General features: G+C 31.4%; 1 protein-coding gene across 1 annotated transcript; it reads right to left on the bottom strand.

Moving 5' to 3' along the window:
* Positions 1–4,638: 4,638 nt before the first annotated feature.
* On the bottom strand, positions 4,639–22,079 carry LOC123561798 (homeobox protein Hox-B4-like). The gene is made up of 3 exons (XM_045354405.2): positions 21,399–22,079; positions 7,138–7,234; positions 4,639–6,252 (listed from the first exon to the last, which is right to left on the bottom strand). The coding sequence occupies exons 1-3, from the start codon at positions 21,979–21,981 to the stop codon at positions 6,012–6,014; spliced, it is 921 nt and encodes a 306-aa protein (XP_045210340.2). The 5' UTR covers positions 21,982–22,079; the 3' UTR covers positions 4,639–6,011.
* Between the last annotated feature and the right edge of the window lie 361 nt (positions 22,080–22,440).

Raw genomic sequence — 22,440 nt, 5'->3', positions numbered from 1 at the left:
TAGGTTTTAATTCATTTAAGAGCACTTCGGGTGGATTGGGGGATTTTGGAAACAAAATCAGGCGATGTTCATGTTGAAAACATTTTATGAAAAGTTGATGTAGGATGGTAAAGTTAATGATACCATTATTTTGTTATGATTTTGGATCGTAAATTCGCCAAGTGCCAAATTAACTTTGCTATATTTTCCTCTTTGAAATATATATTCTGTGTAATGCTGAGACGTTTCTCATGTTTTCCTAAATTAAAAAAAAATGAAGTTCACGTTTTTGTGGATTTAAAATGGAAATAATTCGTTTATAATATCGCTTTTTTCGAGGTTGAAAAATTAAACATCTTCTTTGTAGCAGTTCTACTTGTGTTTCTTTCTGGTTCATTTAATTTTCTAGATCTTTATGTTCTTAAAGTTGTAGTTTGGATGCTTCCTTGATTAAATGCTTATACTTGTTAATATAGTAGAAGGATAAAAAATAAATATTTCATTTTTCTTAAACCAGGGGCCGTATGTGTATGTTTGTGGCATATATGAATAGAGTTCGTATGCTTATATAACAGTATTATACATACTCGAAAGCTTGAGAATTATCTTTTCATGTAATGTCTTTTGAAATGTACATGTATATTTTTTGTCAGTTGTGCCTGCGAATGCTTTTAGTATAAAAGTAATACACACATTAGCTTGATATCATAGTGATGTTCTTAACACTTTGTGATGACCATATTTTTTGATGTGCGAGTGATGTTTATATAACATATTTGACTACCACATTTTTCTGATATATTAGTGATGATTATATACCAAATGGTGATAACACATTTATCTGATATACTAGTGATATTTATATAACAAAAATTGTGATGACCACATTTCCCTGATGTACGAGTAATTTTTATCAAACAAATCATGATGACCATATTTGTCTGATATACAAGTGATGTTTCTATGGCTAATTGTAATTGTACTAGCGATGTTAATGTTAGAAATTGTGACGACAACATTTGCCTAATATACTAGTAATTTTTATTATGCAAATTGTGATGACCACATTTATCTGAGATACTACTGATGTTTACATAACAAATTGTGATGATCACATTTGCCTGATATATCAGTGACGTTTCTATAACAAATTATGATCACATTGGCCTGATGTACTAGTGATTTGTATGTGACAAAATGTGATAACCATTTTTGCCTGATATACTGGTGATTTTTATTTTTATTTAACAAATTGTGACGACCCCTGTATCTGATATACTTGTGATGTTTTTTTTGTAATGGTCACATTTTCCTAGTGATATCATATAACAGATTGTATTGACTACATTTGCCTGACATTATAGTTATTTTACATAACAGATTGTAATGGTCACATTTTCCTGATATACTCGTGACTATATAACAAATTGTGATGGCCACCTTTATCTTATATACTAGTGATATTTACTTATCAAATTGTAACAGTCACATTTTCCTAGTGATATCATATCAGATTGTATTGACTTCATTTACCTGATATTATGGTTACTTTATATAACAAATTGTAATGGTCACATTTTCCTGATATACTAGTGACTATATAACATATTGTGATGGCCAACTTTATCTCATATACTAGTGATGTTTACATATTAAATTGTATTGGTCTAATTTTACTAACATACTAATAATGTCATATAACAAGTTGTATTGATACATTTGCCTGATATTATTGTTACTTTTTATAACAAATTGTGATGGTAACATTTTCCTGATATACTAGTGACTATATAACAAATTGTGATGGCCAACTTTATCTTATATACTAGTGATGTTTACATATTAAATTGTATTGGTCTAATTTTACTAACATACTAATAATGTCATATAACAAGTTGTATTGATACATTTGCCTGATATTATTGTTACTTTTTTATAACAAATTGTAATGGTCACATCTTCCTGATATACTCGTGACTATATAACAAATTGTGATGACCACTTTTATCTTATATACTAATGATGTTTACATATCAAATTGTAACGGTCACATTTTCTTAGTGATATCATATCAGATTGTATTGACTGCATTTACCTGACATTATAGTTATTTTACATAACAGATTGTAATGGTCACATTTTCCTGATATACTAGTGACTATATAACAAATTGTGATGGCCAACTTTATCTTATATACTAGTGATGTTTACATATTAATTTGTATTGGTCTAATTTTACTAACATACTAGTAATGTGATTAAATCATATAAATTGTATTGATTACATTTGTCTAATATTATAGTTACTTTTTATAACAAATCGTAATGGTCACATTTTCCATATATACTAGTGACTATATTACAAATTGTGATGACCACTTTTATCTTATATACTAGTGATGTTTACATATTAAATTGTATTGGCCCCATTTTACTAACATACTAGTAATGTCATATAACAGATTGTAATGACTACGTTTGCCTGATATTATAGTTATTTTATGATCACATGTAACTTTCTGGTATACTTGTGGATTATGGTTATTGCGTTGTATAATTTATGTGAATGACGAAGAAAAAATATGTACATTATCAGCTTTTGGTGCAACAACACTTGTATATATATTTTTGTTAATGAAATGTTCATTTTCTAGACAGTACGAACAAACGTATTAATTTTTATGTCTTTTCTTATGTTGCAAATATATATATGTTATGAGACAGTATAAGAATACGGACCATTCTAGAATTGTCCTTTTTGTACTCTTCAATCGACTTCTACCATAATATATTTCTAAAATTATGCTCCCTCCAAACAAAGTTACAACCAAAATATCCCTTGATTTATTTATTTTATTTTGTCACACAGACACAATTATAGGTCATATTGCGACTTTCCAGCTGCCACAGGTGCCCCTCCGTGCATATTTCATCACGAGCGGGTACCTGGGTAGAACTACCGTTGTTCCGTAATCCAGCTGGGTGGCTTCCTCACATGAAGAATTCAAAGCCACGAGAGGTTCGAACCCACATCGGTGAGGGGCAAGTGATTTGAGCTCAGCGACCTTAACCACTCGGCCACGGAGACCCCTAAAATATCCCTTGAGCGATTCTAGACTCGTCCGGTACAATTCTAGCTTAAATGCGCACTACAATCTAGAAAGATCCGTATACTACCGCAGAACATATATATAAATAAAGGTATTAATAATTTTATTTGTCAGAAATTGTGTAAGACTTTTTATATTATTTCTAAATTATGTTTAAATACTTCGCCTGGTTTGGTTCCTTACCAATGACCTTAAGTACTTTTTATAATACATTTAGCTATCATTTTTTGTCACATTAACGTCATTATTCTGGTGAAAATGTTTGTCATTGAATGTTTAAATAAGCTTATTAATTGTTTCACAGTTCAAATGTTAATGAACAACATATTTACCAAGCCATATTCTGCAGGTCTTTCTGTGTGTTACAATTTATGATGGTGTTGTTTAAAAACAAAATCAAATACGAAAAAAAAATTTAAAATTCTAACTGTGTAAATGTAAATTTTTAGACAGACTCGTTTTTTGTCTTCATTATAATACTTGCGATATATATTAAAATTGTTTCATTAATTCATATATAACATACAGTTAAATTGACTAAATCTGTGGCATCCGTTCATTTTTATATATTATTAAGCGGCAGAAAAACAGATAAAGTTATATACAATATTTCCAAAAAGGAAAGAAATAATCATTTGAAATTCGACCAAATTTTGAGCTTGATGAATTTCATTTCATGGTTCTATGTAAATATGTTCTGTTAAGGATTTTCTTCTCAACATATCAGATATGTAGATGTTCTATGTAAATGGTTTTTAGGACAGCTAAGATATTCAGATCAATTTATATGGAACTGGTAAGAAACGGACTCGAAATAACTGAAAGTTTTGTTGACATCTTTTCAGAATCAAATGTAATATCAACGATGCGGGAAAAATTAACAGAAACCCTTGTTACATTCAAGTTGAATGAAACAAGTTCGTCGTCGTAGAATCGTAATCAATAAATTATATGGAATTTATTGGAGTTTAATTAAACCACACAGAGGCTGTAACGTGAAATCACATGCAATACTAGTTACCGAAAAATTGTTTTGGGAAATGTATGTCTCTTGACGGGTTTCGAAGTGTCGGGCACATATAATTATGTGATTTTGATCCATTGGGATCATTTTGTCCATTCAATATTTCTGAAAAAAGAGAGCCCAAAGGACCATTAGGGAGTGTTGTATGTTTCATTACCTCTCGTGAATAGAATCATCAAAATGAGTTTGCAATTATTTTGTATGCTTGTACCATACATTTCTTTAATATAGTTTTATTGTTCATACACATTTTGCCAATATGATTATTTTTTTCGGGTAAGTTTTCCTCTTGTGGCACACGAGTAGAATCAAGTGTAAAGGTGGTCAATGTATTAACAGTATACCCACTTACAAATCAAACGTAGAACATAAAATAATTGCCTATTTTACAACCAAACATAAATATTTGTCTTCGTTCTTCGCTTGGAACCAAAAAAACTTTTGTCTGACAACTGGTTTATTGTTCGTTTTAGAAGGATGCGATTTATCTTAATCAAGTACCTATAGAAATAATGCAACGAAGTGTGAAAATTTCAAATTTTACAACAATTTATTCTGATTTGCTATGAGCAAAATCTGCTCGTAACAATAACTCGAAGAATATAATTCCATTCTATACACAATATTGTATGATATATTTGGTATTTGATGCAAACATGCATTGTTTCTGATCAAAGTTATTCAATTTTCAAAAGTATTTCAAAAATACTGTAAAGAAATCTCAAATACAATTGATTTAACATGGAATGCTTCAAGACATACCAACATGTTTACATTATTTTAAATGATTTAACATAAATGATATACATATGTAGAAATATACATATGTAGAAATATAACAATATGCATTTTTTAAAAAGAATAAAATCAAAATATTTGAAAGAACCATAGTCTGGAAGTTTTTGACATATTTTGTAAGTTTTATTCTCTAAACCTGCTTGCCGATTGCTTTTTCCAAAAATTAACTGCTTTCTCCGAATGAAACGTGTCAATAACGTCATCAATATCGCGAAAACTGGTGAAACTAAGTATTCTCGATATACCTTTTGATTTAAGACACATGTACTTGATAAATTTGAATTGATCATGTCAAATTCGTTAATGTAAAAACACTAGATAATTTTGTAAAGTTCCAAATTTTCTTGCAGCACTTAAAAAGTTTTTTGTTGAGTTTTTTTTAACTCAAAAACAATGCATGTTTGAAAATCTCCTTTGGTATTAGCGTCAAATATAAATAAAATATTTAGGCAATGTACAAGCAAAACAATATAACCGCTGACAACATACCTTTCGAGTGCTTCCATTTTGAAATGTCTATTGAAAAAGTCTAATTCAACATACACGAAAACTATTACTTACAAAACGCTTCCACTTGCACATACTATTTTTAAAAATCTTAAAATGGAGAAAAAAACATCAGAACACTCAAGGATTTCACGATTTTAGTTTATAAACGGTGTGTTCTCAAGCTTTCAACATAATAAAACGAAACCATTTTTACGTTGGAAATGCAGCAAGCTGTAAATGTGGTATCTTCATACGCTTATAACACAAAAAACGCATTGGCTAGTCAATCTTGTTGTCATTATACCAGTATAGCTCTGTTACAGTATAGAAGCCATTTCTGTCCGTGGGCCTCCGTTTATTTCCTCTCACCCATCTATCAACTCCTAATACATGTTTTCTATAATTCTTTATCTAAATACATCAGCTCTCTCCGGGCCCGAGCCGACCATTATGGGTAGAAGAATCCCTGCTGGAAATGTCAACTGATCAGCACTTTTAGGACAAAGACTAATCGTTAAATCAATACTGAAAATAACAAGGAATTCAGCTCTGCACGTAGTTCACGTACTCTTTTTTACTACAACCATTCATGCACAACAGTTGTAAAACCCTCACATTCCACCCAAGTCCGGATGCATCATACCCATATGATGCCCAATTTGATGCATGGCTAGAAAGCTGTTTGGATCAAAATGTCCTACATTACTCGTGTCCATAAGTCTGGTTTTTGTATTAGGAAGTTTATGCTCTTTCTTCCATTTCATTCTTCTGTTCTGAAACCATATTTTGATCTGGCGCTCTGACAGCACTAACGAATGGGCAATTTCTATTCTCCTTCTTCTTGTAAGATATCTGCAAAAGAGTATAAAACGGTGAGCACAATCGAAATATTGAACATTCTTATAGTAAATGTCGCTTGTTTCGTGGTAAATATTTTTAGAATTATATACAATTCGCTATATTTGTTATCTGATCATTTTCTCAAACTGGGTTATTACTTTTTTTAAAAATGCTTTATTAAACAGGATCTACATTTATAGATTTGTGTTAACCTGAACTTCTAGACATTTTCAATTAAAGGTACACAGAAAAGTGAATATGACATTCTTTTGTTCTGCAGCTTTCCATTAAGAAAAAATATACATTGCAACAGAATCACAAGTTTTAGACGTTTTTTGTTTCAGTTTTACAGATGCAAATCTCATGCAAACATCTGTACCATGACATTTCTCCAGAAATTCTTTGGAAAACATTGAGAATAATGTGGACGTAAGCAAATCAATAAATGCATTCAGACGATCGGTTTTGAGCAGGTGATAGTCTGTGTGCCAAATCAAAATTCACAAAGCATTGTTTCATGTAGACTTGTATATATTCAAACAGCGGAATCTCACTGAATCTCAGCAGTTATATCACTTATGTCTCAAGAGTTTTTTTTTTATTGTTTTGAGCTAAAAAATGACACTTTTATAAATATTCTTCTACTGTCGTATTTTACGCTTTTAAAGCTAAATGGAGATAAAAAAAAGTTGTTACAGAACTACAAAGTTGTAAAATTTTGATTTTTGATATAGCCCAATATTACGGAATGTAATTTTAGGGGGTTATTTTTTTATTTTTATAAAATCTTACTACTTTAATGTAAATAAGAATGCAAGAAATAAAGCATTTCTAACTCTAGATATACAGGTAACATATGGAAATTTTATTCAGTTTTCCTGTCAACAAATATCTTACCTGTTGAAATGAAATTCTTTTTCGAGTTCCAATATCTGATGTCTGGTATATGCCGTTCTGTTTCTCTTTGTCTCTGATAAAATTGAGTTTGTAGAGCCTAGAGGAATAGAAAAATATTTGATTCTTTAGATATGACAATAATTATAACGGCTGGCAAAAGTCTTTTTTTTTTCATAGAATACTTTTTCTTATCAAAGAAGAATGATTTCTCTTGGAATATGAAATGTAAGGGCACACATACAGTCGCATCAAGTTTTCTATTCATAGTTGATTTTCATTGGAACTACAGAAAGTTGGATGAACTTTTAGCAATGTGTATTGTATGTAATGGAGAGAAATAAAGTATATGAAATGGATTTATGTTTTGTTGTTTTATTTGTTACATAAATTGGTTGTCATTTTTGTTTAAACTGTTGACAATTGAGCGTATTTCCACCCGTGAAAACTAGACTATAAACTTCAGGAAAAAAATGTTTCGTTGAACAGCTAAAACTAACTTCTTTCAAACTTATTTTATTTCGTAACAGAAGCTTAGCTTTGAAGTAGGTTATTCACTGCAACAGATAGGTAATTGAATGATGAATTTTACCGAACGGATATGAAAAACGAATATGTAAAAATCTGTCTACATAAACATTATATGACTACGTTTACATGTGTATTATCATTCATTTAATCAAATAAAGCAACAATAACTACAAACTGTTTTACTCGATCGATATTTATATGTTTTAACTAAAATAATCATAGATTTAACACGAAACCAAACCGATCTGGGAATATCAGTTTCCGTCGGTAACAATATGAACTGATTTACGACGGTAAAAAGGCTTTAGACAACTTGCAATGTGTTTTCATACGTTCATATGTCACCGTTATTTATGTACTTTGTCTGTAACACAATACTGTGCCAGCTGCTTGAATATGAACACATATTGTTTTTAGCATATTTATGACTATGACACCCTTTTCGTGTAAAACTGACATATGAAACTGTTACCCGTTTAAAACGTATCTGGAAATTTTCTGAGCGTATAACTTTTTTTTCTGTTGGTATCTTGTGATCTAAACATTTTAAGTTGAACAAAGAAAGAACAATAAAATAAACCTTCTTATCAGATTACGTCCAAATTTTATCAAGTTAACAATGATTCGAAAATGAATCCAAAAAAAAATATTTCAAACCTTCCTCGTATGCAACTTTAACACTACATGCAATTTACACATCATAACAAAATCAAATGACTATTCAAAGATTCTTAATAAATAATTCATTTCTATGCTCGTGCAGTGGCATATGAGGTTACAGATCAATGAAAAAAAATCTTGAATAATTCCGTGTTAATTATTCAACATTGATGTCTAGTCTGTACAATACAATTTGCAGTCGCACAGAGACAATAGAAACAAACAATGCCTCGGCAAAAATGTTATCATTTTTTTTTATTAAATATCAATAAATGATGAAAGAAACTCGGCAACGAATAACATGAATGAAGGCTATCGGGGTTATTTCTGAATATTAGAGGGCCGATAAATAAAAGTTAAATAAAAATATAACAATAAATTTTGACATATATGTACCGGCTTAATTCACCTGTTTTTAGAAATCATTCGCTTAAGACAGCTCGATACATTGTAACAACACAAATACCAAACTGACGCGACAAACTAATAATATAATCATATATATGTATTTTCTAATATGTAGATATGTCCTAAATTTAGCAACTATTAAATTTTATGATACTAAACCAAACAAAAAGTGAACTATAAAAACAACTTAATATCACATCATATTGTATTACCTGTTTCAAAACAATAACGGGTTTGCCTTGAAATTCTCATAGACATTTTAGTTATCGAGATGCATGGTTACTTATGTTTTAAGTCTGAAAAAAAAGGCTAATTGTTAAGAATTAATCTTTTAATAGCATTCATTTTTTGTAATCAGCCGATTTTATTAACTGAGTATAGAATTTCTTTTTTTTAATGTATTTTATAATATCAGTACATAAATTGGTAGTGTGCTGATACTCGACACATTAACACATAATATTCTTATATCTTGCTTAAGAAAATTTGAGAATAGTATATAAACCTTTCAAAAATTGCTTTACGTATATATGAAAAAAAAAAAAAACACTGGTCTAAAACAAGATCTTTACTGAATTCTCTTCATTAATCTTGCTGAATATTAGATTTCATATGGACCCTGTGCACATATAATCTGTTTTATCAAAATCAATTAATTATTTCTCCTACACATTTTTATCTACAGGGAATCTAGTTAAATCCTAATTGATTTGTTTCTTTTTTCATTTCATTTGCTTCTTATCTATGTAACATCTCCGGCCGATCCCTATCTGGACAAATCGAGACAAATCTCACCGCATTATGGTCAAAAATATATTGCCCGAAAACCTATCCACTTAATCAGCATCGTTTTTTTCCTTTTGTTTACAGTACCTACTGTTTATTCATTAGACACAGACAGTTTAAATCGTTAGAGGCATTAGAATCAGTGATAAACTGACAATAGATGCGACAGTTGGATTTAAAATATCGCCATCAGCAATTGTTTAAACGATGAAGTCATCTGATGGTTGTGATTTTATAGCTCTGGCGTGCGCGCGCTGTCAGAAACCACTGTTGACGATCATATTACATCAATATGGAAATCAGGTAGCAATGGATCAAACATGTTGTGAATATAATCAAGGCCTTTACGGAAATTTTAGGTCAATTCAAGGTGTATAATGGGAATCGATATTTATTTTTCACTAATGGGGATGCATTAAAACGTTAAAGGGTAACATGATAATACAAAAAAAAAAAAAAAAAAGAAAACCTGCAATGCCCATTCTGGATTTGAAGCCACTTGCATTTTCAGATAAACAGATAAACAGCCACATGTCATATGCATTATTATCATCATGAAATATTAGAAACAATCAACTCAACATTGGAAAATTATGTTAAATTTTTACTGAGCGCTTAGTTTATGAAAAATCCGAGCGTTTATCTTCAAATGTACTCTGCTCATTTTTCATGTTTTGCCTAATTTACAAGTCACACTGTCTTTGTGACACCATTTCTGTTGATCTTTTTGTACTTTTGTTAATTACATAATATGTGAACATAACATGTACCACTATTTCAACCTTACATTTGTGCGTAATGTCGATTGCATAAGATGTTGAAAAAAAAAACGCTTTCATGTAACCAAAAAAGAAAGAGGGATGTGAGCATTTGATGTATTGTGGTCAGTAGGCGAGCATGCACGTGATTTACAGCCTCTCCCTAATTACCCCCGAGGATTCTCGACAAGCAACGGTCAAGTAAATGTACTCTTTATTGTAGGGAAACTAAATAACCTTTGATGTCCTAACCAGCGACACTTCAACCTAATAAATAACTAATTTGTGTGCCATAAACCACTCCAAAATTTTAGTTACAGTAACTGATTGCAAATGGAGTGAAATGTATTTTTACATCAAAATTCTCCTCGGTATAATATGTGAAGTTCATTCTAAATTCGATCAAAATTCCACAATCATTCGCTTTACACGTGTTATTTGATTGAAAGAATTTTTCTTATCTTTAAATATACACTCAAAGCGTCATTTTTCAAAATATCTTGAAATTATTATTAAATACGATTCTGATGGGGAAATCGTAAGATACAGCCATTTTGACATCATTTTTAAATTCAATTTTGACTATACTTGTAACTAGTTTGTTTTGAAACTTTCATGACACCATAGAATTGAAATTTCCACGCAAAATACTCGAAAAATTTACATATTTTTTTGAAATTGTTTTTCTGTGATTCTGCTGGGGAAAATATATTTTTGGCCATAAAACACATTTTGAATTCAAATAGATCCTACCGCCACACTCAAAAACATAATGATGTATTGTTCATAAGGGGTTCATAAGGGTATCTTTCAAAATAAAGCAATAATTCACAAAAAAAAATCATGTAACTATTTGGCGGACTGAACAGTAAATTGTTCAGAAAGTTTCAATGTAATAAATATATACGTTTGATCTCTGTTGCTATCAAAGCTATTGAATTGCAAATTAAATACTTGTTTACTATTAAAAGTTACACCATAAGAAACAATTCCCATAGTTCTTATTAGAAATTTGAGAGATTTATGACCCTTTTACTGGCAAAGCCTTATTCAGAGGCAAGCATCGAGAAAAGTCAAGTGTGCTGTCTTATGGACAGCTCTTGTTATTCATGAATCTCAACTGTAACTTATTTGAATATTTTATATGATATGTACAGAAATTATATTATATTTGCAGTCTCTTATAATTCTTTAATAGAATGGTCTTGCAATAGTTTGTTTGTAATTGTACACTGTAATTATATGTTGTATGCAAGAATGAGACGTAAATAAAGATATAAAACATAAAACATTTGTATCCTCATATCAAAGAAAATCCGCTCTTAATTTACACTCGAATAATTTGAATATGTTCTATTTTCTCTGCCTTTCAGTTAAATATATTTAAAAGTGAGAAAAAAGCGACAGACTCCTTTTTTTTTTCGTTACAGATACACAAAGTTTGATGATATGGTTAATTTCATACTTGCGTCGAATTTGATTTAAAACCGACTATCTGAGCTTTAGACCTATTAACCCACATAGCGGCACAGAGATTGCCTGAGACTAGAAAAACACGTGTAATTCGTGATAAGTAAAACCGTTCTAGATTAGCTTCACCTTAGCTTCTCAAGATGTTTCTAGAAGAGTACAGATCGGCATCTAATTATCGTTTATGAAATCACGTAGTTCACCTTCGGTTTGATTGAATTAAAGAGGCTGCGCTTATGGAAAGGGTATTCGGTTCAGAATGCATTTTGGGGCCTGTCAGTGTAATGAAATGCACCTGCTTTTAGATTACGTGTAAAATATAGCGCAAGGATTACTCAATTAATTGCTTCTTCTTTTTTTTTTCTGCTTGTGATTTGAGTTATTTTTTGTTGTACAACGATGTACAAAAATGTCAAATATGTAAAACGATATAGCAATGTAGCAAAAAGGAGCTGGTTTTTAACAGAATAGAACAGATCAAAGCAAAAATCATAACAAGCGAAATCTATCTTGCTAAAACAAAGTAAAACTAACACAATACAAAAATGTTTGTCATGAGATTTTTATGTTCATTTATTGTATATGCTACCTATACAGTAGTCGTTTTCGGAAAACCGGAAATCGAAGTTTGAGAAAGGAGTACATGTATTAACTTGTACCTAAACATGTAGTCTTTCACGCCGAACTCAATTTTTTAGAACTTTTTTTCAGAACTCCAGTCTCAAACTTGCGATGCACATCGTGTAGCGATCGCTCCATTAGCTATCGGTCCGACAGACAGTAAAAGTTCACGCTAAATTTACCACTTCCGTAATAAAAAGTATACGCATGAACGTGCCAACGTGCGAACATTCGGGAACATTAACTCATTCTGTCTTTATCTATTATTCGAAAGTCGAAACGTCAGAAAATTGGTCTATCATTCTGCTTATGTCTTATAAAAAAGAAGTAAATTTTGTCTAATCAAGAAGTATTTGCATAACTTTCCATTGAACAAAATTCCTATCTTTTGTCGTTTTTGTTTAAAGTCGTCCTGCATAACAAAAGTAAACAAACTATTTTGCGAGGACGGGTTTAATTCGTTCTCAATTGTATTACTGGAGCTGCGAATTTGTAAAATTACATAAATCAGTTTCAATAGGACCACTCCCTTTAAACGTGAATTAATTTCTGAGAAGAAATAAATTTTCAATTTATTACGAATACATGCGACGAATACATGCGACGTCAAAATGACATGCAAGAACAAGCATATGCTTCAGTCTGCAACATTTTATTTTCGTGATATGTACATGAAACATTCCCTTTAATTTTTACGGTTATAAAATTATAAAAGAATAACATAATGCACAAGAACGGCTTGCAAATAGACACTACACTGAATTAACTGCTATAGTCTTTACCATTTTTTAAACTGCTCAAGTGATTTTTGCGGTCAAATGTCTAAATACTTTTTCAATTTCAGATCAGCTTCTTATTTCCGATCTGGTATGTGCCATGAATCATTGACTGATCATATAGATGCTTATAAAATTTGAGTTATTGCATACAGAAAGAAGATATGCCATCTAAGTCATTTGCATACATATAATATAATACCTTTCATAAGTTTCTGAATGTATAATAAATATTAGTGCCGAAATTAATATTGACACGGCAATATTTTAGGATTGTATTTCTGTCTTTTTTTCGACTACAATAAGAGGAGTTTATATGTTTATTTATAAATCATACGTTTTGTCAAAAAGATTTATTCATGCTATACTCGAAAGCATGTATGGACTGTGGTTTCGTGTCAGCGGGATATTTTATGGTAAAATATAACCGCATCCGCACACCTTATAAAGTACATTCGGACCTTTTTCATTTTGAATTTTTACAAAGGTTTGCGTGAATAATTCAATAAAATATGTTTTCTTCAAATTTGCGACTATTCTGTTTAAACTTAGAAATTTTCCTGTCAGTTCACTTTTTTAAAGCTTGATAGCTTTTAAATCATGATATCAAAAATGATAATACTGCTTATCTAGGATAATATGTCATTTCAACAAATCGATACAAACACGTTTGGTAAATCAACAAGTTATTAAAAAAGGCAATTTGCCTATCAGTACACGGTGTATATATACAGCAATCAATTCTGGAAACATGTTGTATATCATTTACTGAACTATTATTGTTAGAACAATAGCCATGTTTCACCCATATTGGTATTATTCTGCTAAACTGACTCGTTATCTTGAATAATTAATACTTATCATTCGGGGGCACAGAAAGGACGGTTGAAGAAAACAGTAATGTAAAATTACACAATATATATCCAAACTTAGCTCTACGTGGTATGCCAGATGATTTGACTGACGTAGTAAGACAGTTTTTAATACTGTTACAGTTGTTTGCCAAAAAGGTATACGAGTTTTGTGCTTTTAGTACACATATATGACGGACAAATTACCTGCACTGACTTTTGGCACGTGTACATATTGCATGTAACCAATGTACACCAATGTACACCAATGCACATTATGTTGTTGCTAACATTCATTAAACATGTTTACAGAAATTATTGCATGCCACATACACCTATTTGTGGAAAATTTTATCTTTCACTAATTTTGTTAATTATCATTATAGACCATTCCCGATCTGTAAGCAAAAACATGTTCAAACTTCATGTTTGCACAATTTTCAGTATGTTTGTTTTGGAAACATGTTGCTTCTGTTTGGTGTTGTATACTTTGTTGCGCAAGTACAACGGTAGAGATTTCCATCAGCAGTTTAAAAATGTTCAAGTGTTAAAGAATTGCAATAGCGAACAGTATGTGTTTTCCTATAGTCCGTATTTCTTTACTTTGGCGCCAGTAATCTTATGAGCTGTGTTTGTTCAGAGGCAAACCGCTGCCGACTCTATCATCAGGCGCTTTCAGTAACTCACGATAATGTTTTGGTACAAGAGATAAATGCATATTTTGTAACATATTTGAAGCAGAACGCCTGAAAAATGTCATTAGATAATGATTATGGCATAGTCAGATGTTGAATGATCTGTAAGAAAAGACGTGTAAAAATCTCTCGCGAGATGTGAGCTTGAAGCTCATGGCGGCAACAGACGTTTTGTTGTGGCGTAGTTTCAGACAGATCATTTCAAAACAGTGTCACTACTGCAAAGCTAGTCTTTAAATCATGCGGGTAACACCGTTAAGGAATGAGTTAACGTATAAATGATAGTGACAGTAATTTCTGGAATTAGTCTAAGAATTAATAGGACGTTCAAAAAGCAACAACTCCTGACAGATTTATTTATAAAACCATGTTTTAATAACTGCTAATCTATCATTCTAGAACGTGAGCAGATTATATGATATATTTCCTTAAAAGCGTTTATTGTAAAGACAAACGGAAAGTCTGTCTTTCAAAAACTTGAACATACATTTCACTGCTTGTGACAAAGGAGCAAATCCACCCTCTCCTTCCGCCCGACCCCGAATCACATATTCATAGGTGTGCGTTTCAGCATTTTTGTACATTTGTAAATACTGCAAATGACTTTGTCATGTTAAATTAATTTTACAGGGGCCGAATAAAAACAATATACATAAATCATGACGTTAGATGATAAATACATCGATCTAGTGACGTATTTTGAGAGGTTATGAATTATCTAATACTAGTATACTTCACAGAAGAAACTCTACAAGACTGCAATTTGTCACAAAAACAATTACACCCACATTCACCGAATGATAATGTTATCTTTTGGAAAATGACTTACTTGAAGTATTTACAGGACTTCCTGTGACATTTTGTTATATTTGCAGTTTTCTAGGACACCCCACTTGACAATGTACCATCAATTTTGCAACTATTTTAATCCACATATTAAATATCTGTATGTCTGATTATCAGCTGATTAATACATATATGAGCCGTGCCATGAGAAAACCAACATAATGGGTTTGCGACCAGCATGGATCCTGACCAGACTGCGCGGATGCGCAGTCTGGTCAGGATCCATGCTGTTCGCTAACAGTTTCTCCAATTCCAGTAGGCTTTAAAAGCGAACAGCATGGATCCTGACCAGACTGCGCGGATGCGCAGGCTGGTCTGGATCCATGCTGGTCGCAAACTCACTATGTTGGTTTTCTCATGGCACGGCTCATATCTAGGATGCCTTATCATTGTGTTTTGTAGAACAACATCTTGGACCGTACAAAACACCATAATTTTTAGTTTTAGTGAATTTATTCAAACAGATATCGTGAAAATACCATAAGATTTAACAGATTTTCCTAATATTTCTTGCTATTTAAATGAACTGAGTACCGTGTACTTGGGTGTTTAGTCATGCATGACAATGTTCATTCGGGTTATATAAAAGCATTATGATAAATACGTTGATTAACGAACGTATAGAGAAATTACCCGATAAAGAAAATGTGTGCTTGTACATCGAATATATAAATGTTTTTAGACCTAACTTCAATGCTTTTATTTTGTATTTTGGAGCATACTGTGTAGAAACACGTTCGCCTAAATTCATTCAGAGATGGCAAAGTCTTTTGAAATAACTGCATATGTTTAAAATTATTGAAACGCACAAGGTCTTGTTAGTGGCATTTCAACTGACGTTTCTGAATGCAAAACTATGTAAAAAAGAAAGAAAAGGTGGAATGTAAAAAAAAATACACAAAAAATATGAAATTGCACATGGGGTCCTTTTATAGCAACAAAATAATAACAAAAATGTCAGCTTTCTTTTTTTTTGTACCAGTCAACATCGCGCCTACAAACTAAACACTGTTGTTCTTATTATTAATATTTCACGAAAATACATATCACATATAAAACTTGAGCATGTAAAGAGATAAAATAAATTTACTTTCTAAAAATACCACGTATAAAAAACAAAGTCCTTGACAATTTCAAGAAAGATTTCAATAAAGAACCAAGTTTTGTCAATAGTGCACTGAATAGCTTGGCACCATACTGTTACAAAGCATGCCCGATATTCTGTTTAAATTTTTTTTTTGCGGAAATGTTCCATTTTTGTAGACAACACACGTGTTGTTGTGCTGTTGTTTTTTATATCCTTGTTAAACAGTCGTAACGAGGCTTTGAGTACGGTTATTGCCGAATGCTTCCGAAGAAAATAAAACGAGGCCTGTTTGGTCATCAGGTACAATGGCACAGGAAAAAGTTTATATTCCACAGGTTTTAAGAACAGCGTTTCGTTATTAAGGTAGGCATATAAGTCCCCGGGATTTGGAAAACCCAGAATTACCGTTCCAGTCAAAAAATAATCGTTTATATCGAAAAGTAGGACGTTGTTTTACTTTGACCTACATCTACATTGTGAAAAGCATAATGCACCGGTGCAGACATTCAAATATGCATCAAAGAAAATATGAAATCAATCCATCTTATATGTTCTCAACACATTTGTGTACGAGATTGAAAAATAATTTATCAACTCTCTAAAATATACTCTAGTGAGGATGATACATTTGCAGGGTAATTAGTAATGACGTTTTGATGTGTTTTATATTAACCATGTGCATTATTTCATAATATCATTTTACAAAATTGGCCGTAAACCGTTATTTATGCCAGACCTAATTATCATACAACCTAATGAAGATAAATAGGAGATCTTTCTCGACATGCACCAAAGTGTATTCTAAATTAATAAAATTTGTGTTTTGAAGGCGTAATTGACAAGCACGTTGAACGCGGTAAATTTGATAGGGCGTCTAGCTGCGAGTTAGAAAATCTAATAAATTCTGATGAAGTCTGACGTTCTCTAATGGCTTCATATTCAAATTGTTAACAATATTATATAAAAAGTATGCCACTATCAATAATTATCGTTACAATGGCTGGTCTTAAACCCCAAACAAGATGTGTATACTTAAAACAACCTTTTAAATATAATTCACGAAAGAATACTGCAACGAAAAGGACAATATGTAATTCAAACTGTACTGAAGTGTCAAAATATTTTAAATTACGGTTGCAATTTGCATAATATATATTTTGCGAAACGTAGGCATGTCGTCTTATTGTCGTATAAGAACGCTCCGGTGACGAAAATTTGGGTTTTGGGGAGCAACAATATCAAAATCAAATTGAGCAAGTTTCCCTTTAAAATTGTTACATATGTTTTGAAAAGTATTAAGGTAGTCAGTAAATGCTTTATTTATTGTTTACAACGATTTGCACACAGCTACGAAAAGTAAGTGTACGACAGAAACGGCTAATTAGTGTTAATTTTATTCTACTGTAAAACAATTTATTTTTGAAGAAGATGAATGAATGAATAAGTCTCATCAAACAAATTCTCTTTATTGTTTGTGTCTACACAAGTTTTTTCATTAAAAGAGGTTTAAACAGCTACATAAAGGGAGGTAATTTAAAAAAATCACACAGCACCGTACAAAACAGCTGCTGCTGGCGTATGAAGACAAGTGACGCTGTTTGAATAATTAAAATGTAATCCATTTAAAGTATAAACAGATAGCCTTATGTCTAAAAAGACATATGTGAATTATACGAAATTCTATTTGCACGGGTCAGTTATCAAATAGCGGTTAAACGGTCCAATGGTGTATGAAAGATAATACGATTGCATTATAAAGATTTTATGAATAATTCCTTTGAAGTCAAAGAGCGCCGACAAGAAAATAATCTTCTATACATATTTTATTTATATATTTATAATGAGTTTATTTAGTATATTTTACTGATATGACAAGTTGAAAAAGAGCAGATCTTACTCTGACGATTAAATGGAATGTATACTTCCTTAAATAAGAAGTGAAGTGAAGTGATGCTTCCTTGTCAGTCAAATCACGTACCATACCGTGTTGTTATCTACATTGGTGTCTAATCTCAATGGATGTTATTTTATGAAAGTGCCATATCATGCGGATAAGACACATTTTTGTTAGAATATATTTAGATATATATATGTGCAGGCTTTTAAACCAAGGGAGAAAGTGAAAGAATACGTTTCCGACATGTTTAAATGAATTATATGTTGACAAATTCGCATTATTACCACAACACAATCATAATGATATACAAAAATGATTTAAATTTACATACAATTACTGGTCGTTGTTTTGTAATATAATGAATACTTGGTACATATTTATGTTAAATTGTATTATGCTAATTCACGCTTAACGACCAAGTCATTTTACCTCTCCAGCTGTGCACGATTGTATGTAAATATATTAATTGTTGTAATAATAGAATGGTTTCAAATTTATTTATAAAACTACAATACATAAACCACCTAATAAGGAAGCCACCTAATAAGGAAACGCTTAACATTGTAAAACTACCTAATTTCATTAAAGATATTCAATGCTAAGCTTTCACTGGAATATTTTGTATCTAGATGTAGAAAATCCTCAGCAGATATCAGTAAACTTTTGTAAATATATTGCTTAATTGTGTATTAAGATCTATATTAATAATCAAATGTCACGTAGTAATGGTTTATACACAGATTTATTTTAAAGAAATCTTTCAATTTTTCAGCGGTTGTACACATTTAAACTGTGTTTAGCTATGCATGTATGAAGTGAGAACTATTTTAAGCATATTGTATTATATACTGTTTATATACATAAACAGGTTAATTCATATTAAAATACAGGTATAAACATTGTTCATATTTTCCAATAAGAAACTGGTATCAAATACACCTTTAAAATGGCCGTAACAAATTAAAGTACAACTGGCTAAACTTCTGAAAACATCAGCTCGTCGGTAGCGTGATTTACAAAGATAGTTTTGTTGCGTTTACCTGCAAAAAGTCGGTGAATTTATAAAATGGAACATAACATGAATTTTGGCAATCGATGCTACATTAAACTGTCTTCACTGTATTTGATTTAATACTAAGAATGCGAGTGAATTTGTTAAATATGCTCATTCAAACTTTTCTCATCAAATTATTCAGTTGCATTGTGACTGTCTCACTCACTGACCACAATATTCATATGTGTCTGTATACTGTTGTATGTATATTTTTGGGGAAGAAATGAATATGCAATAAAATGTGATTAAAACGTGTAGTAAATTGAGACACTATTAAATGTGTACATGTCTGAAAATGTCAAAAATGTTCTAATGGATGTTTGCCTGTAAACAAATCATACTTTACAAATGTATTCTGCATATAATATAACAAAAACAATAATAATGATTGTTTCTTATCAGCCTAACATCGTTCAAATATCAGCACGGTTATAAATTTGTATCGATTTAATCAAATAACGCCTTGAATGGACGCGTTTTGATTTCATTTGATACATCTGCGTAAAAATGAAACTTGTATCTGATAACAGTACATTCAGTATTAGCATATTTAACCTACCTTGTAATTATGCTTTATCAGAAAGCTTATTTTTTAACTTTTGTATTCAATCAATGACTTTAAAATGTGATTTTATATGAACCTGATAGTAAAATTGAAAAATAAAATGTCGTTATGTCGTTGAGCTATTTATAATAGATAGCAAGTTATTATACCACATTTATATAGCACTCTTTTCATGCACATGTACACGTTCAAAAGAGCTTAAATCAAGTAACCTTAATGTTTATATATATTGTAATGTCTCGAGATTTCATTTAACATTTGACTGAACTTCAAGGATCACGAAACATATATTTTCATTTAAAATACTATTCAATACCGCACAATATTCACTGCTACACGAGTTAAATGAAATCTTTTATCATCCCTTCTATAAATATAAGTAACTGAATAAATTTCTTTATTACAGTGACTTGTGTAAATGTATATATAAACTACAAAATACAAATATCGGCCCATTGAAGCTAAAAATCACCTTACTATTCAATGTGAAATTTAAGTGAATGTAGTCTCATTTATTGACAAACATGTACATGTATGTGCTATATAATATATGAATTTAACAAGAGAATCATTTGTATAGATAAAATATTTATTGTTCAGGCAAAAGTCTGAAAGTAATTCACAAGTTTGTTGTTTATATTAAAGTCTTACATTATTCTATTAATTCGTCCCATACCTTTTGTCTACGGACTTATGTTATACATGTTAAATTTGAATAGAACATGCATGCATCCACTTCAGTTTTGACTGACCGGAATTGGTAAGACGGTAAGCTAAAGAAAAGACATTATCATTACGGGATACCCTACTAGCTTACTTGACGAGCAGCACGTTTAGACTATAGTTTGACATCAGACAGCAAATTCAAGTTGTACAGTTCTTATTCTTTTTAACACATACACGTTCACTTTAATTACTCTCATTTTCCAACGTGCCCACTGCTTTATTATGTCATAGTATTCCTTTTCCAAAATGTCCATTACGTTCGCGTATACTACTAATATAACTTACTCATCTTCTTAAATTTTCTTGAACTCAAGATTTTACTTATTCATTATGTTTGAATTTGTTTCATCTAATTATGAATTTCATATGTTGTAAAACACAATAAGTGTAGAAATTTCACAACGTTAACGTTGTTTCTCAACGAGACGTCAATCAGAAGAGTTAGACGGTTCTCTTTAACGTGGCGGCACACATGTAAACAAAACAAACAGTTTTACTAGAGCATTAAAGGCTTATTAACGTTTAAAACATACCTGAGTTACTGCTCGTGTTATTGCCACTCTGTGATTTTCTCATCCAGGGGTAGATAACCGGTTGTCCCCCTTGTTCTTTAGAACATGCTGAATCTGGTGACCCCTGGCTCCCGGGTGACGGTACCGACTGTGGACTTCCCGACGCGTCCGGAGACTCGGGCTCGGTACCGGAACTGGTTGGCGTAAATCCATTCACTCTACTATTGTTATTACTAGCACTGTTTGTATTTATAACTGACGTATTATTTCCAGTGTTCGCGGAATTCGGTGATTGTACATGTGCCTGTGGAGGTGATTGTTGTTGTTGTTGATGCTGATGATGATTCGGATGATGTAGTCTTTTGTTTACACTGTCACTTGTACACGTTACGTTCGTCTGATTATACACACTGTTAGGTGAGTATTTCTCCTCAATGTCAAAACGTCTATAATCCGCAGGTCCGTATCCAAAATTATGAATATTGTGTCGATAATAGTCCGAATTTTGCGGCGGCATATAATTTGATTGCGAATAATCTTCACTTGGTGGAAACTTGGGCTCTGTGTAAGCAGCCGGGTTCATTAAAAAGGAACTCATGATCATTAATAACCGTAGATTTGGTTGTAAATAAACGAGTTCTGGTCTATTCACACTATAACGTAAACGCCGGTAGTTTAGTCCCGCCCATATCTTTACATATCGGTATACCACGTGAGTCAAATTAGCCAACCAGGTCTAATTTATGGGGCAAACTGCCATCCATCACGACCTGTCAAGATAACGAAATCAACGCTTGACGATAATGTGTACGTATTGTATCTTGTATTTTGAGAAAACCGCAATTTTATGTACCAAAAACAAAGATTTTAATGCGGGGAAAATGTAAATAAATAAATTTAACTAAAACTACAATTGATTTTTCGTTGTTTATCCAGTAATAGAGTGGATAGTTATGTAAAATATCAAGACAAATCACTGTTGAGGATTTATAAATAAAATCAAGTTAGTGAATTATTAACTTTTTGGACACATTATTAATAATACAATAATATATTTTCTGAA

Source organism: Mercenaria mercenaria, chromosome 10, assembly GCF_021730395.1.
Source record: "Mercenaria mercenaria strain notata chromosome 10, MADL_Memer_1, whole genome shotgun sequence".
NCBI lineage: Eukaryota > Metazoa > Mollusca > Bivalvia > Venerida > Veneridae > Mercenaria > Mercenaria mercenaria.
Note: the sequence above shows the minus strand (reverse complement) of the source record. Positions and strands in the feature narration are given on the sequence as shown.